Source organism: Mesoplodon mirus (genome assembly GCF_964341445.2).
Source record: "Mesoplodon mirus genome assembly, chromosome: 3".
Taxonomy (NCBI): Eukaryota; Metazoa; Chordata; class Mammalia; order Artiodactyla; family Ziphiidae; genus Mesoplodon; species Mesoplodon mirus.
The window spans coordinates 56,922,161-56,944,498 of NC_138978.1; the positions used below are offsets into that span (position 1 = coordinate 56,922,161).

At 35.2% G+C, this 22,338-nt stretch overlaps 1 protein-coding gene across 5 annotated transcripts in view; it reads right to left on the reverse strand.

The window, feature by feature from the left end:
• The window catches only part of DOCK7 (dedicator of cytokinesis 7), a 200,107-nt gene that overhangs the window by 153,453 nt on the left and 24,316 nt on the right, over positions 1-22,338 (reverse strand). For all 5 annotated transcript variants that reach the window (XM_082616171.1, XM_082616170.1, XM_082616172.1 and 2 more), the window contains exons 3-9: positions 13,778-13,953; positions 13,520-13,588; positions 8,146-8,275; positions 7,842-8,054; positions 7,441-7,526; positions 6,803-6,869; positions 5,751-5,900 (exon numbers count right to left, since the gene is read on the reverse strand). In XM_082616171.1, coding sequence (XP_082472297.1) covers positions 5,751-5,900; positions 6,803-6,869; positions 7,441-7,526; positions 7,842-8,054; positions 8,146-8,275; positions 13,520-13,588; positions 13,778-13,953 — 891 coding nt within the window. The remainder of the gene's footprint in view (positions 1-5,750; positions 5,901-6,802; positions 6,870-7,440; positions 7,527-7,841; positions 8,055-8,145; positions 8,276-13,519; positions 13,589-13,777; positions 13,954-22,338) is intronic.

A 22,338-nucleotide genomic window follows, 5' to 3' on the forward strand; every position in this document is an offset into this window, starting at 1 on the left:
AATAGTTAAATTGGATTACATCAAAATTTAAAACTTTTGTATATGACAGAACACAATCAACAGGGTGAAAGGCAACCCACAGAATGAGAGAAAATATTTGCAAATCATATAATTGATAAGGAGTTCATATCCAAAACACATAAAGAAATCCTACAACTCAACAACAGAACAACAAATAATCTGATTTTTAAATGGGCAAAGGACTTGAATAGACATTTCTCCAAAGAAGCCATACAAACGTCTAAGCAGCATATAAAAAGCCGCTCAACATCACTAATCATTAGGGAAATGCAAATCAAAACCACAATGAGATATCACCTTACACCCATCAGGATGGCCACAATTAAATTAACAAACAAACAAATAACAAGTATTGGCAAGGATATGGAAAACTGGAACCCCTGTGTGCTTTTTATGGTGTAAAATCGTAATCTGCTGTAGAAGACAGTACAGAGGTTCCTCAAAAAGTTAAAAATAGAATTATCATGTAATTCAGAAAACCTATTTCTAGGTATATATTCAATAGAATTGAAAGCAGGGACTCAAACAGATATTTGCACACCCATGTTCATAGCAGCATTATTCACAATAGCCAAAAGGTAGAAGCAATTCAAGTGTCCATCAAAAAATGAGTAAACAAAACATAGTATGTATAAACATACACATGGAATATTATTCAGCCTTAAAAGGAAGAAAATTCTGAAACATGCTACAACCTGGATGAACCTTGAAGACATTACGCCAAGGGAAATAAGCCTGTCACAAAAAGACAAATACTGTATTATTCCATTCAAATGAGGTATCTAGAATAGACAAATTCATAGAAACAAAGAGCAAAATGCTGGTTGGCAGGGGCTGGGGAGAAGGGGAAATCAAGAGCTGCTACTTAATGTGTATAGAGGGTTAAGGTTTTGTTTGCAAGATAAAAATTTCCAAAGATTGCTTACACGATAATCTGAATATACTTAATTCTGAACTGTACACATAAAAACGATTAAGATGGTAAATTTTATGTTATGTGTATTTTACCTCAATTAAAATTATTAATAAAAGCAATCAGTCTTAAAAGTCATCTCCATTTAATATAACATCAAAGTACAAAATTACAATTTAAAAAGACAACTCACAAAATATTAAGTGGCCAATATAATCATTTCTACTTATCATTTTTCTCCAAAATGTCTCACTTTACCCCTATAAAATTTTTAATGTTTTAGGAAAAGAAATATAAATAAAATAGGATAAAAGTCCAGAAACCAAATGAAGTGTATGCAAGAATTTAGCACAGGGCTTTCCTGGTGGCACAGTGGTTGAGAGTCTGCCTGCTGATGATGCAGGGGACACGAGTTCGTGCCCCGATCCGGGAAGATCCCACGTGCCGCGGAGCGGCTGGGCCCATGAGCCATGGCCACTGAGCCTGCACGTCCGGAGCCTGTGCTCCACAACGGGAGAGGCCACAGAAGGGAGAGGCCCACGTACCGCAAAAAAAAAAAAAAAAAAAAAAAAATTTAGCACATAATAAAGTTGATACTTCAAATTAGTGAATGGAGGATACATAAAGCGCTCTTACAAATTAATAAATTATTAATACAATTAATGATTGATAAAATAAAAACAATCCAATGAAATGAAGATTACACAACTGTATTTTTTTCACTTAAAACTTATGTATCCTATACACTTAAAATTTGTATTTTTTATGTATACAAACAAGTTAAAAATGAGCTTACTATTTGAATAAGCACTACACAAAACAATATCCAAATGGCCAATAATTCTTAGACATCAGGCAATTATAAATTAAAGCCAAACTGACATAACCCTGCAAATGCTCCAGAAATAAAATACATAATAAAATAAAATTAATGAAATTGAAATGTAAAATACAATAAAACCTGATGATATCAAGTATTAAGAAGGATATGGAGCAAATGAAATTCTCAAGCACTGCTGATGAGACTGAAACTTGGACTAACCACATCAGAATACTGGTTCTTTCTACTAAAACTGAAGCTATAAATACACTATGATCCAGTAATTCAACATCTACCTATATACTCAATAGAAATGCAAAAATCATATATAAGAATGTTTACAGCAGCATTACTTACAATAGCCAAAATCTAGAAATAACCCCAATGTCCACTGACTATTAGAATGGCCAAACTGTGATATGCATATAACAAGATACTATGCAGGGTGAAAAACAACCAACTATTGCTACATGCAAAAATGATGAATCATATAATTCTTTAGAATGTCAGACACAAGAATATATATGATTCCTTTTCTATGAAGAAAAAGAGGTTAAACTAATCCATGGTGATAAGTCAGCATAGTAGGAAGGGGCCAGAGAAGGCTGCTGAGTAATGTTATATACCTTGATCTGGATGTTGGTTACATAACTGAGTTAAGTATGTAAAAATTAAAGAAAGTGTACACCTTGTGCATGTTACTAACTATAAATAAAAATTTATAAAGAAAAGATAACCGAATTTCTATACACCAGTGACGAATGAAATTCTGTATATGAACATATGTATATGTTCGTGCCCCGGTCTGGGAAGATCCCACATGCCGTGGAGCGGCTGGGCCTGTGAGTCATGGCCGCTGAGACTGCACGTCCAGATCCTGTGCTCCACAACAGGAGAGGCCACAACAGTGAGAGGCCCACATACCGCAAAAAAAAAAAACACAATAAAACAAAAAAACAAAAAAAACCCAGTGTGGTACTAGTGCCAATTAAAGACAAACAGGCCAGTTGAACCAAAAAGGATTCTAGGAAAAAAATCTCATACATATGAACACTTGATTTATGACATGGGATACTTTGTAAAAGCAGTAGGAGAAAAAAGCAGTCTTTTCAATAAATAGTTCTGGGTCATTTGGTTATCCATATGTGGGGGGGATTAATCTTCATCTCAACTTCACTCCAAACTATATGTGTAAGGTGAAACAATTACTCTTACCAGGGATCACTTAAGAGAATATATTTTTGAATTTGAGGGAGGCAAAAATTTCATACACAAAACACAGAATACCACAGCCATAAAGAAAAAGGTTGATAAATTAGACAACATGTAAGCTAGAAACTTTGATTTATCAAAGGATAACATTCTGTGAGAAAGCAAGCACAGAGTGCCAAACACATGTATACTCATGTACCAAAAGACTTGTTAAAGGATGTACATAGAAGCTTTATTCATAATAACCAACTGAAAACCAGATATACAATAGGGGAAAAAAAAAAAACCCTATGGTCTACCAAGGTCTATCTATTCATCTAAGCAGGATAAATAAACTGTGTTATAATCAGATAATGAAGTAAAACATGACGACGAAAATAAAAGAACAAACTACTGCTGTACATAATATAGAGGATTCTCACAGAAATTATATTGAGTTGAAACAAGCCAGGCACAAAAGACTGCATATTGTATGACTGTGCTCAGATGAAATTCAAGAAGAGGAAAATAATGGTGATTTAAGTTGGAATACTAGTCAACTGGTGGAACAGAGGGGATAGTCACTAGAAAGACAAACAAAAGAACTCTCCAGGGTGATGGGTTGATGGAAATACCGTATGGCTTGAGTTTAGTCATGATTACACAGAAAAATACATAGTAAGAATTCATAACTCTGTTTACCCCACATTTGTAAACTATAAAGGTCTTATTATATGTATTTCATATGTCAGTTTTTTAAAAAACTGGTAAGTGTGACTAACTGAAACTCTTAATCACCCCTGGTAGGGAATACAACTATCACAGATACTTTGGAAACCAATATGGCAGCATCTACCAAAGCTGACATATAAATATCCTATGACTCTTCACCCTTCCTTTACCCCCTCACTGCTATATGACACTGCAATTCCTCCAAATAACGAGGTCAGGTATATATCACAACTCCTAGAGTTTGTGTTATCATGTGACCTGTTTTGGCCAATAAAATGTTAGCTGGTGTGATGTGACCAAATGCTAGAAAAGTGTCTGTGCAACTGGGTCTGCTCTCTGGCACTTATGCAATCACCATGAGAATATGCCAGTCTAGCCTGCCAGAAAAGAGACATACAAAGAATAGCTCTAACTAAATCAAGTGATGCCCAGTCAACCTACAGACACTTGGAAGGAGCACAACTATCTAACAGAGTTCAACCTATATTGGCTGACCACACAGACAACTCAGATGCATAAACTAAAAAATGCTTATTGTTGTATGCCACTGGGATTTTGTCTTTTTGTTCTTGTAGAGCAATAACTAACTAATACCCAGATCAAGGGGATTTTTCTCTCAAAAAACAAAAACATCCTGCTGGACTATGATTTAATAAAACCTCCTAAATACATTTTCTTTAAAGTCTGTAAAACACTTTAAAACTTGTACATATTTTTGAAATTACATAAAAGTCTTTTTCTATGTATATACAAACATTTATGTGTGTATAGGTGTGTGTATATATATTTTACACAATTGGGACCATATGGTATGAGTAGTCTCATTTTTAAGCAGCCAGTATTCCAATCATCATCTCTATCTTTCCAGTTCATTCCCTCAAATATGTTCTATTTTATGAAAACTTACTATTTTCCCATGTAAAATAACTGTGTATACACATTTATCAATTGTATTAATATCTAGAACTTTACTCTTAAGTGAGTTTCTGAAGACCACTGCTGCTAAATCTTTGCTTGTAAGATTGTTCATTGTAACTAAGATTTATTTTAACCTGAATTCATAGGAATCTGTCCACAAATTAGGACATTATTCCTGTGGGTAAATAAAACTCATTTCATGACAATCCACTTTATAACCTTATTATAAAATTCATTAGCTTTTTATGATAATTTTATATAAATACAGATAAAATGATTAAAGAATATATTTTAGGCTATTCTCAAGTCAAGGTCAAGTTAAGGTAAATTATTCTTAAGTTACCCTAAGCTAAGTAGCTTAGTAATATTCAGATTTTAGAATCTGTAATCCTTATTCTTAATTGGCTGACAGTCAAATCATAATGTTCCGTGATCTCAATGATTCAGATTTTAGTATTTATATATTTAGGAGCTGGGTGATAAAATCATAGTATAGCTCCTATGATGCTTAATTTTATATGCCAACATGGCTAGGTTATCAAACACCAATCTAGATGTTGCTATGAAGGTATTTTTTAGAGGTGATTTAACTTTTAAATCAGTAGACTTTGAGTAGAGCAGATTACCCTCCATAATGTGGGTAGGCCTCATCTAGTTAGTTGAAGACTTGAAGAACAAAGACTAAGGTTTCTCAAAGAAGGATTCTCAAGACTGCAACACAGCAATCCTTCCTGAGTTTCTGGTCTGCTGCCCTGTGGAATTCAGACTTAAGACTACAACATCACCCCTTACCTGGATTTCCAGCCTGCGCTACACATTTCAAACCTGTCAGCCCCCACAATCACACGAGCCACTTCCTTAAAATAAATCTCTGTCTGTGTGTGTGTGTGTGTGTATCTGTGCGCGCATGTGTGTGTGTGTGTGTGTATCTCCCTCCTACTGATCTATTTCTCTGGAGAACCCTAATAAAGCTCCCCACTCAAGAAAAATTTAGGTAGCACCTATAGTATACGTCAATTATTGTGTTAAGAAATATTAAGATGAAAAAATAGGTTAAAGATAAAATCTTTACCCTTAAAAAGCTTGCAATATTGATAGGGACACAAGTATACAGACACAACACAAATAAACAAATATATTTAACATTATTCTCACCTTTATTACAAGAAAAACATCTTGGGAAGGATAAGTGATAGAAAAAATAGCTGATCGTGCCAGGGTGGTAATGGCAGCAGGTGGTACATGTGGACGTAATAATCCTTTCATCTGCTCAGAATTAAGGTCAAAATAAAAGTTTTCTGAAATCTAAAAAACATATTCATATATTAAATTTAAAACCTGTGTATTTTATAAAAACTCACAAAAATCATACACAGTCTTAAAATATTACAGATATTAGACGATTATACTAACATACAGTTTACCATATATTTCACTGACTGATCTTTACATGTCTAAATCAAAGCAAAAAAAATATAATGCAAAAAACATATTCTAAAGAACCATATCCCACGCTCTTTTAATTAGAAATTTAACTTCTAATAAAGTATACAAGGAAATTATTATTGAGATGAATTACCCCAAACTGAGTCTTTAAAACAATTACATGAATAACATCTCAGAAGATTTGATTTAGCAAATACAAGTTGCTGGAATACAGTTCCACTATAGAAATCCATAATATGTTGACAGCAGAAGTCACTAAAGGCATTTTAAGTTTCTACTACACATTAGGCTTAGAATACTGAAATGCTGTATGAGACAGCCCTCTGAAAAACTCCTACGTGTAATAAAGATATAATGGCAAAACTAAGAGCACTACTTTAGACAAGAGTATTTGAAATATATATAAATGATCTTTTAGCTAGTGAGAATCTGAAAATTACATCAACAAAAATTCACTGTCACCATCATTGTAATCCTTTATACATCAGTTGCCTAAAATGGTTTTCTTGTATTTTTTCTATTTATTAAACTAAAAGAAAGTCTGCTACTTGCTTTTGGAACTCTTTCAATGAAATAAAAACTAGGTCAACTATTTTATAGTAAGAAAATACTTTATGTCTTAAATTTCTACTTTCTTCTTAAAAAATCCATGTTTAATAATATTCTCAAAAAGTCATTATTTATCTTATAAAACAACTTAAAAACAGGTTTCTGAACCTATGATTGTGACAAAAGACTAGGTTCAAATTATATAACCTTACCTTTTTCTTTTCCTTTACATCATATAAAGCCAAACTTGCAAAAATGGGTTCAATTTCAATCTCAAACCTTTAAGAAGGAAAAGGATGAAGCAGTTTAAAAATAAAGTACATAGTTCAAGAGAAATTCTCATTCCAAAAATAAATTCTCTCAATACCTTGTACTTCTCTACATCTGTGCTACACCATCTATACTGCCCCTCTTCCTGAAACACACTTCTCCATGTATATCTTTCACAGTCTAAATCAACCATTACTACATACTTCAAAATCTTAAGAAAAAACAAAGCCTGCCATGTAACAAATATAAAATCATCTCTAAGGAAAAAGATACTTTGTCTTTATATTCCTCAAGCCAAGAACAGTGTCTGATAAATACTACAGATTTCAGTGAATGTTTTTTCAAGTCTTAAGACTAGTTATATAACTGAGGCAGTCATCTTCACCTAGCCAAAAATGCTCTAAAGCTCAGCTTCATAGGCAACATGAAATGTTTAGTAGAATTTAAAATGATGTTCAGAACAATACTTTTCAAAAGGACACAAACACAAGTATAAAATCTACCAGGATTCTGTTATACTGGTATTCAAAATATTATTCCAGAAAATAAAAGTTACATAGTAAACAAAATAAATACTCACTTGAGTGATAAACATTTTACAAGAAGTCTTTGACCAAAATGTTCTTTGGGCACCTCAGGAACACTAAGTCGTTCTATTGGTTCTTCCTACAAAATTGACAAGCAACACCAAAATGAACATGCTTACCATGTCAACCCTTTACAATTTATTTTTTAAGAATTTATTTTATTAATCTACTACTTTTAGTCTTCACAAGTGGACACAGAAAATAATGGCCTATTTATCCTCAAACAGGAGTCATTAGATCGTAAGTGTACTCAACTATATTTCATTTACAAAAAGCATAGCTACGTTTCAATTAAGTTTTATTCCCTACATTATCACAATGCTACATACAATTCATACTCCCAAAACATCTATCTTAATAATCATTTGCTTCTTTATATCCAAATTATCTATACCTCATCTGGTGATGGATGCAAAGCAAAGAGTTCCTTATGACGGTTTGCTTTCCTTTGGTCATCATTCTGACGGTCTATTTCTTCATTTGGAGTTCGATCAAGTAAATTGGGAAGCAAAGCATCAGGAAGTGAATTTTTCAAGTCAAAAATACTGCAGGCCCAGCTACCCCTTGGAGTATCATCTATTGACATTGAACGTCTTTTAAGATCATCCTGTCATGCAAAACATTAAATATATTAATCAATGAATGAAAAAAGTATTTTAAAATAACTTCTTATAGTCATTTAAAAATACAAGTATTACTTGCTCATCCTGGTAGTTGTTGCCATCTGGAGCTTCATCGGATTCAAAGACCTGTTTTGGCAAACCTTTTTGCCTTTCTTTCTGTTTATCTAACGTATTAGGATTAAATCCTGTTCCCAGTTTATGATATCTATTCAAAATAAAATAATTAAGGAAATATCAATTTTTGAAAATTTTTCACTTTTTCATCATCATTATGTAATAAGCCAACTGTTCTCTGCATTATTTCTTTACATAATAACAACATATTCTGGCAGTTTTGAGTGTATTAAACATTTAACCAGAGGTTTAAGAAAACTTCCATCCAGAGTTCCTTTAATCCAACTAGAGAGCATTTATGAGTTTCCAGAGGTAAATCATATTGTCCTTCCTTTTCATGACAATCATGTGGATATAATTTAAGTTGTACTTTGAATTCAGAGAATTGGTCAGTAAAAGGAAAGGATGGGAAGCCAGGTTAAAGAATAAAATGAGGGCTTCCCTGGTGGCGCAGTGGTTGAGAGTCCGCCTGCTGATGCAGGGGACACGGGTTTGTGCCCCGGTCCAGGAAGATCCCACATGCCGCGGAGCGGCTGGGCCTGTGAGCCATGGCCGCTGAGCTTGCGGGTCCGGAGCCTATGCTCCGCAACGGGAGAGGCCACAACAGTGAGAGGCCCGCGTACCGCCAAAAAAAAAAAAAAAAAAAAAGAATAAAATGAGAGAGCAGAAAACATATCCTGCATTCATAACAATGTAAATTTTTAAAAGGCAAAACATATATAAAGCACTGAAACTTAAAGTTCCAAATAGCCAAAAAAATTTTGCTATATCTCATTATGTATAAAAAATCTTAAACAACCTAAAGCTTCAGGCTTCTAAAATGAAAAAATAGGGACTTCCCTGGTGGCGCAGTGGTTAGGAATCCACCCGCCAATGCAGGGGACATGGGTTCGATCCCTGGTCCAGGAAGATCCCACATGCCACGGAGCAACTAAGACCATGCGCCTAGAGCCAGTGCACTGCAACGAGAGAAGCCACGGCAATGAGAAGCCCACGCACCACAACAAAGAGTAGACCCCACTCGCCACAACTAGAGAAACCCTGCGCGCAGCAATGAAGACAGAACGCAGCCAAAAAAAAAAAAAAAAAAAAAAGAGCCTGTAAAATGAAAGAATAGCAAGATCTACGCCACTGTATACATATATTCTTAATTAACATATATTGTTGTATAATATATATATTAGGCTAAGAACAACTCTTAAACTCTTTCCTAACAACCCAATGTCCAAGAATATTAGAGACACTATGATCAAAGAGCAACTACTGTGTCACACCTCATATAGTCAAAATGGGGGAAATTTTAACTGGAGCATAAACAATTATAATTACCAGAGGATGATATGGTTCTATCAGTCAACTTATGACACAGTGAAGAATCACACTTAATATGAATTATTCACATGTCTTGCTGCGAAAGGTACTGAAATAGCAGCTACATGATGCTCACATCATAGCATAATCACAAAATAAAAGAAAGTATTTTTCTCTGGAATAACTAAAATAAAGATATGCAATATAGTAACATGAAAGATATTACTCAGAAGCAGATATTTTAATCTTTCATGAAATGTTTAAAGTGCCTTAATTTGTGTAAAAATGCCTGTAAAGTGACAAAGTTTGAATTCAAACACAGGTCTGTTTAACTCTTTACACAATGTTGACTAAAGACAAACAGACAAAACTTTGCAGCCAAAAACCATTACCAGATATTTTTGAAAGATACTAAACTGTTTTCTAGTCTTTGCACCTTTTTTCCTCAAGGGAAACATTTGTATTTTCCTTAAAGGACAGAATACACTGTTGCTTTTCTATATGAAAAAGGGTTTTTTTAAAATAACATTTTATTATTACAGAACCAATCCATGCTCATTGTTGAAAATTTTAAAATACAGACTTGTAAAAATAAAATCATTATATTTCTACTACTCAGAGTATCAGTGTTGAACTCCTAGTATTTAACTAACGGGATCTTTTCCTGGGTGTATGTGTAATCATAAGTATATACATATACGTAAGTATATACATACTTATAGTTTTTGTATTTTTTAATAAAAATGAGATAATGTGAAAAAAAGTGCCTTAATTGAGAAACTAGATATCTAAGCTACTCTAATAAACCAGAATACTGTTTCATTCTTCCTCCTTTATGTCCTAAAAAACTGATAGTATGAAATTCAAGAGAGCTGAGAAGAATGACATGATTCATGACCAATACTCTTTTCTATATTATCATTCTGTTCCTGTAGTCAGTTGCTATGATAAGGCTCTACAAGATTACCCATCCAACACCACCATTTCTACGACTCTGTATCTTGGCATTCTCTCCCTCACTTACTCTGTTCCAGCCACACTGACCTCTCTGCTATTCCTTGAACATTCCCATCATGCTTCCAATATGGAGCCTTTGCGTGTACTGCTCTTGCCTCTGTCTAATACACTCTTCCCCCAGATATCCAGAGGGCTTACTCCTTAACTTCCTTCGCGTCTTCGCTCAAATTCATCTTATCAGAAAGGCCTCTTCCGATTAGTTATTCAAAGTGGAATCACCTCTTCTTGGCTCTCCCTATCCCCCATCCTACTTTTTTTCTCTACAAGACTTCCCTCTATTCTCCCCAACTATTATATATTTATCTGTGTTTGTTTAATGTCTATTGCCCTCAACCCCAAGTAGAACATAAGCTCCATGAGGGCACGGAGTTAGTTTTGTTGACTGCTGTATCATCACTGCTTAGTATAGTGCCTGGCACATACTAGCCTCTCAGTAAGTATCTCTTGAATGAATAAAGTACTTTCTATCCTTTTACCCTTCTGTGCTGAATTACGGAAAAATTTTTTGGTCTCATCTTATAACTTACTATTCCACTTTTCAGTCACATCGGCTCTGCCATTAAACCCATCTGCTGAGTTAAAAAAATTTTTTTTCACTGAACAAAATTTTCACTTCCAAAGATAACCAGTTGATTTTTTATATGGTTACCATAATTTTTTCACATCTCTTCGAGGATATTAGTTACACGTATGGGTCTTAATGTGTGTTCTATTAACTATTTCCTAAATTGTAAGTTCTTTTATTTGTAGTTTGATAATTCTCTTTCAAGTGCACTGGTTTTAATCAAATGGTTGGCAATTCTAGGTTCTAATGCTCAGTTTTTAATTTGTAAGCCCATATCTGTCTGAAAATACTGTATCTGCTTAGCCAAGCACATATCCAGTGGCTGTGGAGAAGAGGCACCTCATGTTTTCAGGCAGAGTCTGCCAGTCTTCTGGGTATGAGGGCTCCTTCTTCTTCCAAGGTATGCCCACCCCAGGCACAACTGTATGAGCTCAAGCCCTTATATTTAGTGCTCTTAAAATAGGCAGATACCGGACTTCCCTGGTGGCGCAGTGGTTAAGAATCTGCCTGCCAATGCAGGGGACACAAGTTCAAGCCCTGGTCCGGGAAGATCCCACGTGCCGCGGAGCAACTAAGCCCGTGCACCACAACTACTGAGCATGCTCTCTAGAGCCCATGACCCACAACTACTGAGCCCGTGTGCTACAACTACTGAAGCCCACGTGCCTAGAGCCTGTGCTCCGCAACAAGAGAAGCCACCGCAATGAGAAGCCCGCACACCACAACGAAGAGTAGCCCCTGCTCGCCGCAACTGGAGAAAGCCCAGGCGCAGCAACCAAGACCCAACACAGCCAGCCAATCAATCAATCAATCAATAAATAAATAGGCAAATACCTCTGCTCCCACTTCTATGCATAAGGAAGAGTATAAGGGGTTTCAAAGTAACCAAATGTCCAACATTTACCCCAGGTCCCCCTTCCACTGCCTGTGTTCACTGAGCCTAAAGCTCTACTGAACCTTTTGCATGTATCTTAGATTATTCTGTGCTATGGTTTTCTGTTGTGTTCCAATCATACCTTTTATATTTCAGGGATACTTTAAAACTTCTAGTCTACCAAAAGTACCCCTTTGTCTTCCATTTACTACTGAAGGTAATAAATAATATCTAGTATAACAGAAAAAAATACAAGCCTTAGAATCTGATGCCCCTAGGTTCTAATCCTAGCTATCCCACTTTTTGGCTATGGGACCTCAAAGAAGTTACTTAAGAACTCTGAGCCTGAGCTACCTTGTCTGTTGGAACCTTAAATGAGATGAGTGTAAAGTATCCAATAAAATGCCCAGCATATAGCAAATAACCATAAATGTTAACTACTGTATCCTCTTGGCTTAAATCAAGGTCAGCAATCCCTTGATTAGAATTAAGTAGCAAGACGACTCCATGATTCTAAGGTTAATATATTTTACAACTAATCTATTTCTATTAAGATTTCTGATTACAGGTTTCCAACATACATGCATAAAGGTAAAGACTTTTGAGTTATCTGACAGAGGAACAGTCTTCTTCAGTAATCTCTAAAATCTGGCTATTGAAATACTTATCAAAACTGTAAGTTCATAAAAACAGCTCTTCTTCATAAAGGGTAGCAGACTGTATTTTTATTAGGTCACACTAAAACTAAAAAGCATGTCAGCAGTAACCCCAAGAGTGAAACACAGTGAAATAAGACAGTTGCCCATAACAGCAACAAAATAAGCAATGGATACATCACTGTTACTAGTACAATTTAGCACAGATAACTTCATTTCTCAAAACTGCAATGTCATAACAGAATTTTCCACTACTTCAGTAATTATACTTCCTTTAGAAAATAAAATAAGGCTAAGAAGATTCAGTATGAAGACCCTTCTTCATTATGCAAATTAGCAAAGGAAGAGTAATTTTATTTTATTTCCTAATCTGACTTGATATTTCAAATACCATCCGTTAGAAACATAAATTTTGTGGTAAAACAAAACATTATTTTTACAACTACTTACTTGATTGGATGTACAAGTCAAGGATCTGTAAATATTCAGTTAGTTAATAAAAGGCAGAGACCTTTCAAACAGCTTGATCTAGAAAACTAGCTATTAAATTTAACTTAACCAATTCAATAAATTGGATTCTTTTTGAGAAATACAAATTATTCATCAATATTTACCCACGATTTCCCAAAAGGATTAGACTACAAATCATTATTATATATTATTATTAGTTACTAATGATCTATGATAATATAGAAATACTATCCCCACAAACATATTATTTTATAAGGAAAGTAAGAGAAAGTAATTGTGGAACTCCTAAGAAAAAAATATCTATATGCAAAGGTTCTTCTTTTACTTTCTCAGCTATTTTTTAAATGAATTTTCAGGTCTCATAATTAGTATTAATCTACCTTAATCCATTTGCAGATCCTACTCAGTATTTTTAAATGTCATAATGAATATATAACTTACTTTCTGATCACAATTGCCCAGTCTTCTGTATAACTTCTTATACAATCTCTAACATGTGGATCCATTTCACTATTTTAAAAAAGAAAATATATTTATAATTTAGACAGGAAAGCACTGATGTTTGTGAATTCTGCTGCTGAGCTCTTGTTCATATAATGGGAAACAACACTACCACAAGAAATAGAATCTAAATAAAATAATGGAAGGTAGCTTTTTTATAGTTACACTAAAACCAGAAATAGGTAAATGTCTCCTTACCTTTCTTCAGGTACAGCTGAAACAAGGGTTCTACAGTCCCTAGGACTATAAACCACTTCGATATCATCTGGAGGGAATTCAATCAAATCCCTTAAAAGCCCAGAATCCACAGCTAAGGGATGAGTAATGAGGTAATCTTCCAAATCCACTGGATCCACTGCTTCAGTAAGGGGCACCTTTATAAACAGGGATGGATGTGAGAGGTGGGTATAAAGGAAGAGGTGTACACAAGAATTTTAAAACTTAAATAGATTTATTATTTTAAAAAACGTAATTTTTCCCTTGCTATTTCTAAAATGTCAACAGATATTCAGCCAGATGAACTAAAGAAACCACAAAGTGTTGGGTCATACTCTCTCTGATATTCTTGCTTCGATTTTGCCCATGACTCCCACATAAAAACAGTAAGATAATTAACAGTTTTATAATACTATACAGTGACAAAATACTCACTGGAGGGATTCTTTTTTATAATTTGGAATTTTCATTGCTAAGTTTCTTAGTGGTGCTTTTACTATTTGTTGTTACTGTTATCTTAATTAAAAGGTACAACCATACTGCAGTAGGGGGAAAAATGGCACTCCAAAAGATTGCCAAATCCCAATCTATGGACCTTATATGTCAAAATAAATAAATAAAATATAAAATAAGAGTGTTTGAAGATATCATTAAGGATCTTAAAAGAGGGACATTATCCTGGATTATCTGAGTGGGTCCTAAATGCAATCATATATATCCTTATATGAAGATAAACAGAGATTTGGGCCACACCAAGAGGAAAGCAATATGAAGACACAGAAAAGAGAGATTTGAAGATTCTGGCCTTAAAGGTAGAAGTGATGTGCCACAAGCAGCCACCAGAATCTGGAAGAGGCGAGAAAGTGATACTGAAGGGAGCCTCTGAAGAAAGTGCAACCTTGCCAAAACCTTGATTTCTGCCCATTGATACTGATTCCAGACTTCTGGACTCCAGCACTGTGAAAGAATACATTTCTGTTGTTTTAAGCCACCCAGTTTGTGATAATTTGTTACAGCACCCAAGGAAACTAATACACAGACCCTATTAAAAGTATTATTAGCAATAATAGGATATTTGTGGCATTCCTTAGCCAAGCTGAAATTATAGTTTTTGATAAGATACTCTATTTCTTATCTAATTCAAGAAAGAAAATTATTCAGGCAAAACTATAAATGATTATACAACAAATGTGCAGTTGTGGACCAACGAAAATAAGAATATGTTATTTTTCAAGATGTTCAACTGGGTAAAAACACTGAGACCTGCCTACTGTGCAAGTTTGCATTACTACAAAGAAGGTGCTTTAACCTATACTTCTTTGGACTGAACAACTAGGTAGAGCAACAACATTTTAAAGTTACTAAGTAAAATAATGAATGACTATCACATCATAAACACTCAAAAGATAGTAGCTATTATTATCATTATCATTATGTTTTCTCATTTAAACCTCCCCCAAACCCTATAAGTTAGAGATAATTACTATTTCAATTCTACAAATAAAGGCAATTGTGCTCAAAGAAGTTAACTTCTGAAAAATAAAATAGCCACAAAATGAAGAGCAAAATTTCAAACTGGGTCTTTAAGATCTAAATTCATGGTTTTCTCTCATAAGCATTCTATCTTACCTATTCTACCAAATACATAATACACTATCATGATATGCTTAATAGAAGCATAGAAGCAATTCATCAGGGAAAGGGAAATCTTTTTCAATTACTGTTGCTGGAAAAATTGGATATCTATATGGGGGAAAAATGAACTTCAATCCTTACATCACAACATACACAAAAACTAAACTGAGATGGACCATAGATATAAACATAAATGCTAAAACTATAAAGCAGCTAGAAGGAAATATAGGAGAATATCTTCAAAATTTGGAGTAGGCAAAGGTTTCTCAGACATGACAGAGAAAGGGATAATCGTAAAAGAAAAATTGATACATCAAAAGATGGTTAAGAAAATGAACAGGTAAGCCACACTAGGAGAAAATATTTACAAAATACATTTAATAAGGGACTGGCATCTAGAATATATAAAGAAGTTCCACATCTCATAAAAACAAACCACTCCCTCAAATAAATGGCACGGGGCGGGGGGCAGCTGGTAAGACATTCAGAAAGGAAGATATAAAAATGGCCAGTTAGGGACTTCCCTGGTGGCGCAGTGGTTAAGAATCCATCTCCCAATGCAGGGGACGCAGGATGGATCCCTGGTCAGGGAACTGGATCCTACATGCATGCTGTAACTAAGAGTTTGCATGCCACAACTAAGGAGCCCTCGAGCCCAACTAACGAGCACACGTGCCACAACTAAGACCTGGCACAACCAAAATAAATAAATAAATAAAATAAAATTTTTAAAATAAAAAATCCAACAGAGTCCATAAAATAAAATTCATTTAAAAAAAAAGGCCAGTTAGCACATGAAAAAGTGCTCAACATCAAAAGTCACAAGTAGGTACTTCCACTTCCAGGAAGATGGAGTAGACATACTTTTCTCTATTCTTCCCACTAGCTAAAACTACAAACCCTGAAGATTATATATAAAATAAATATAAGACGGCTCTGAAAGGTGGATAGAGAAAGGCAGACCAACAGGGACCTCGGGACCCAAGGAATAGCACAACAGTGAGTTACCTAAAATTTCTTTTTACCTTATATACTCCAGACCTGATTAGCTAGAGAAGCCTACAACCCAGAAACACCAAGGAGCACAGGAAAACAAAAAACACAACCAATGCCTGTTCTCCCCAGCCAAAGGACCAAGAGAGCAGCAGCCTAGCAAAATAGAAAATGGTTAGATAATAACCACTCTACTCCAGCCAAACATCACATGAAAAACTGTAGTCCCACCCATATCCACACCAGCAAAGGCCAAATGGGGAGCTAGACTTCACCCTCACCAAGCTGTAACAAGCCATCCCAACACTACCCATTCAGCACAATGTCAGAGAAGTCAGAGTGTGGAGCTGAGATTTTCATATCTACTGGAAGGTAATGAATCCTCCACTCCCACAGTGTCAGTGGAGTCCACACAGGGAATCTGGACACCTATTCCTATACAGCAGTAACAAGAACTCCTTCCCCTTACTGCTGGGGCAATGTCAGGTGAGGTCTATATAATTTAATACCTATAGGGTGAAGAGACATAAAGGTACATAAGATTTCCACACTTCACTCAAACTGGTAAAATGTCAACACCAGTAGTGTGATTAGTTATGTATATACAATACCTTAGGCAACCACTAAAAAGACTATACAAAGATATGCACTCAACGACATTACAGATAAATCAAAATGGAATTCTAAAAAATGTTCAGATAACCCACAGGAAGACAGAAAAAGGAAACTAGAGAAACAAAAAGCAGAGAGAACAAACAAAAAATAAAATGGCAGATTAAAGCCCTAGCAGAATGATAATAACATTAAATGTAAATGGCCTACATACACCAATAAAAAGATAAGAGACTGGCAGAATGGATTTAAAAACATGACGTACCAGTATGGTATACCAAAAGCTCACTTCAAAAAAGACAATATAAGTAGGCTGAAAACAGAAGGATGGAAAAAGATATACCATATATACATTAATCAAAAGAAAGCAGAAGTGGCTATATTAACATAAGATAAAGTACTTCGACTTCAGTGCAAAGAAAAGTACTGAATAAAGAGGGACATTACCTGATGATAACAGCTATGACCCATAGCAATCTTAAATGTGCATGTACTAAACAACAGAGCTATAAATTATGGGAAGCAAAAACTGACAGAATTAAAAGAAGAAATAAGATATATCTACAGTTATAGCTGGAGACTTCAAGACATCTCTCTCAACAACTGAAAGAAAACCAAACAGAAAAATCAACAAGGATATGGTAAAATTCAACAGCACCATCAACCAATAGGATCTAATTGACATTGTTTTATAGAACAATCCACCCAACGACAACAGACCAAATACTTTTCTCAATGGCCCAAAAAGTAAACACCAGGATAGACCGTATCCTGAACCCTAAAACAAACCTCAACAAATTTTAAAAAATTGAAATCATACAGAGCGTGTTCTCTGACCATAATGTAATCAAACTAGAAATTAGCAACAGAGAGACAACAGGAAAACCTCCAAACACTTGAAAACTAAAAACACAGTTCCAAATAATCCATGAGTCACAAAAGTCTGAAAAATGAAATTTAAAAATTACGTTGAACTAAATGAAAATAAAACATAACAAAATTAGTGTGATGAGGAAAGTGCAAATCAAAAACACAAGATACTACTTCACACCCATTATGATGGCTATTACCAGAAAATGTAAAATAACAAGTGTAGGAGAGGATATTGAGAAATTGGAAGTCTTGTGCACTGCTGGTGGAACTGTAAAATGGTACAGCTGCTGTGGAAAACAATTTGGTGGTTCTGGAAAAAAAAAATACCAAAACACACAGAATTATCATATGACCCACCAATTCCACTTCTAGCTATATACTCAGAAAAACTGAAAATAGAGACTCAAACAGATACTTGTACACTAATGTTCATAGGAGCATCGTTACCAATAGCCAAAAGGTGAGAACAATCCAATGTCCATCAACAGATGAATGGATAAACAAAATGTGATACACACATACAATGGCATATTTTTCAACCTTAAAAAAAAATGAAATTCTAACACATGCTGTAACAAGCATGAACCTTGAAGACATTATGCTGAGTGAAATAAGCCAGACACAAAAAGACAAATATTGTATGATTCCACTTACATGAGGTATGTACATATAATAGACAAATTCATAGAGACAGGAAATAGAATGGAGGTTACTGGGGATTGGGAGGAGCAGGGGAATGGAATTTTTTTTTTAATGGGTACAGGGTTTCAGTTTGCGTTAATTAAAAAGTTTTGGAGGGCTTCCTTGGTGGCGCAGTGGTTGAGAGTCTGCCTGCCGATGCAGGGGACACGGGTTCGTGCCCCAGTCCGGGAAGATCCCACATGCTGCGGAGCAGCTAGGCCTGTGAGCCATGGCCGCTGAGCCTGCGCGTCTGGAGCCTGTGCTCCCCAACGCGAGAGGCCACAACAGTGAGAGGCCCGCATTCCGCAAAAAAAAAAAGAAAAAAAAAGTTTTGGAAATGGATAGTGGTAATGGTTGCACAAAATTGTGAGTGTACTTGATGCCATTTAATTGTACACTTAGAAATGGTTAAACTGATAAATTCTGTTGTGTATATTTTACCACAATATAAATACATACATACATAAATTTAAGCAAACATTTTTTTAAACTTTATAAATCAATGTCTCTCCACCAAAGAATTATTTCTGAGGCAGTATACTTTTCAGGATTCAAAGTGTCACAAATGATACTCCATGAAAATAATGACAAAAGCTGGGAGTCCTTACATATGTCTAATTCAAAACTAACCTTTCCTAAAAGATTGACCAATCATATCAAGAGTAAGGGTTAGGGTTGGTAAGAAAGCTATGACACTCTCTTAACAACACTAAATCACAGAGATGATAAATGATCTTGTTTCCCAAACTCACATAGAAAGTCACTAGTTTTCTAGGTGTAATACTAACTAGACTTGGAGCAAGGAAATAAATTTGTTTCTGCTACAACTGTCTCCACTCTCTCTGACTCCCATCAGAGACCACTGCCTGGGCTAGTTTTCAGATGTAGTGATAAGCTGCTTACAACTATAAATTATTTTGCAAGACTCCAAAGAAAGATCCTGTATTTACAGATTCAAGGGAGCAGATTGCAACATTATTTTATAACAGAGAATGACTGGGCAGTAGGCAGGATTAAAGGATGCAATAGAAGCAATAGTGAAGCAATACAGAATCCCTTACAGGCAATGTGAGACACTGTCTTACTTCAACAATCACTGCACTGGAATTCTGACTAACATGTTTAGTGTTCAGGTCTCTTTCAGTCTTTTCTGGTGTGCTGTCAAAATTCTGGTATTTGATTAGTGGTTGTTTTGGGATGGGGGAAGGGAGATAAAAGGGTGAGAGCTAAACAGTTTCTTTTTGAGGTAATGAAAACGTTCTAACTTGACTGTTGTGATGGTTGCACATATCTGTGAACATATTAAATCCACTGAATTGTAAATTAAATGGATGAATTGTATGGTTATGTGAAAAAAATCTCAGTAAAGCCATTAAAACAAAAAAAAGTTGAACCAGAATCTAATCGTATACAGGAAATACAGAAGATAGAGAAACAAGTCTATGAGGAAGAAATTTCAAAAACGTTGAACCAGAATCTAACCAGTTACAGGAAATACAGGAGATAGAGAAACAAGTCTACAAGGAAATAAACATAAAATCCAAAAGGCAGGAAATTCTGTAAGACAACTAATCTAATTTCCACAACAAGTCAACAGCATAAAAACAAACAAACTTAAAAGTTGGGGGAGGGAGTAGTATTCCACTGTATATATACACCACATCTTCTTTATCCATTCATCTGTTGATGGACATTTAGGTTGCTTCCATATCTTGGCTATTGTAAATAATGTTGCTATGAACATTGGGGTGTGTGTATCTTCTCGAATTAGTGTTTTCATTTTCTTCAGATAAATACCCAGAAGTGGAACTGCTGGATCATATTGTAGTTCTATTTTTAGTTTGAGGAACCTCCATACTGTTTTCCAGTATGGAGGAAAACATACGGCTGTACCACTTTACATTCCCACCAAAAGTGCACAAAGGTTCCCTTTTCTCCACATCCTTGCCAGCACTTGTTATCACTTGTCTTCTTGATGATAACCATTCTAACAGGTGTGGGGATATCTCATCGTGGTTTTAATTTCCATTTCCTTAAGTACTCTTTCATGTACCTGTTGGCCATTTGGATAACTTCTTGGGGAAAATGTCTATTTAGTTCTTCTACCTATTTTTAATCAGATTGTTTGTCTTTTTGTTATTCAGTTGTATGAGTTCTTTATATATTTTGGATATTAACCCCTTATCTGATATATGATTTGTAAAAATTTTTCTCCCATAGGATGCCTTTTCATTTTGTTAATTGTTTCTTTTGCTGTGCAAAAGCTTTTAAGCTTGATGTAGCCCCAGTTTGTTGATTTTTGCTTTTGGTGTTTGTGCTTTTGGTGTCATATCCAAAAACATCATTTCTAAGAACAACATCAAGGAGCTTCTTCTCTACATTTTCTTCTAGGAGTTTTATAGTATCAGGTGTTATGTTTAAGACTTTGATCCATTTCAAGTTAACTTTTGTGAGTGGTGTAAGATAGGGAACCAATTTCACTGCTCTGCATGTGTCTTTCTAGCTTTCCCAGCACCATTTGTTGGCCTTTCCCCATTGGATGCTCTTGGCACCCTTGTAGACTATTAGACGACCATATGAGCAACAACGTGGATGGATCTGGATGATATGCTTAGTGAAATCAGACAGAGAAAAACAAATTTTACGTTATCACTTACATGTGCAACCTATAAAATAAAACAAACTAGAGAATATAACAAGAAAAGAAACAGACTCACAAATACAGAGAACAAACTAGTGGTTACCAGTGGTGGGGACAGGGGGCAGGATAGGGGTAGGAAATTAAGAGGTACAAATTACTATTATAAAATAAAGAAGCTACAGTAATATATTGTACAGCAAAGGGAACATAGTATTTTATAATAACTCTAAGTGGAGTATAACCTTTAAATATAATGAAACACAGTGCTGTACACCTGAAACTTATTTACTATTGTAAGTCAGCCATACCTCAATTTAAAAAAATAAAAGTTAGAGGAGGGAGAAACTGCCCTTTTTTTTCCAAATGCAAGTGATCTAAGACCAAATTCCATCTGTGGATTTTGTTTTATCCTGATTTGAATAAACCAACTATAAAAAGATATGTATGAAATAATCAAGAAAATTTAACATGCACTGGATGATATATGATACCAAAGAATTATGGACTGTTAATTTTGTTAAGTGTGATAACAGCACTGTGGTTAAATTTAAAGATGTTAATGTTTATACTAGTCTTCTACTTCTATGTATGTTTGAAGATTCCCATAACTTAAAAAGAACTTTTTCAGAGAGAATACAAGAAGAGAAATTGAAATCAGCAAGCTCTGACAACCCTTCAAAGGAATTTTGTTGCAAAAGAGAGCACAGAAATATTGGAGGTTGGAGACTGATGGAAAAGTGGGGCAAAAAAAAAGCAGATTTCTTTTAAATGGGAGAAATAACGGCATGTTTGTATGTTTATATACTGGTGGGAATGATCCAATAAATAGAAAAAGTGATGATATAAAAGAGAAGGGAGGACTTCCCTGGTGGCACAGTGGTTAAGAATCTGCCTGCCAATGCAGGGGACACAGGTTCGAGCCCTGGTCCGGGAGGATCCCACATGCTGCGGAGCAACTAAGCCCATGCGCCACAACTACTGAGCCTGTGCTCTAGAGCCCACGTGCCACAACTACTGAAGCCTGCGCACCTACAGACAGTGCTCCACAACAAGAGAAGCCACTGCAATGAGAAGCACGCACACCACAATGAAGAGTAGCCCCCGCTCA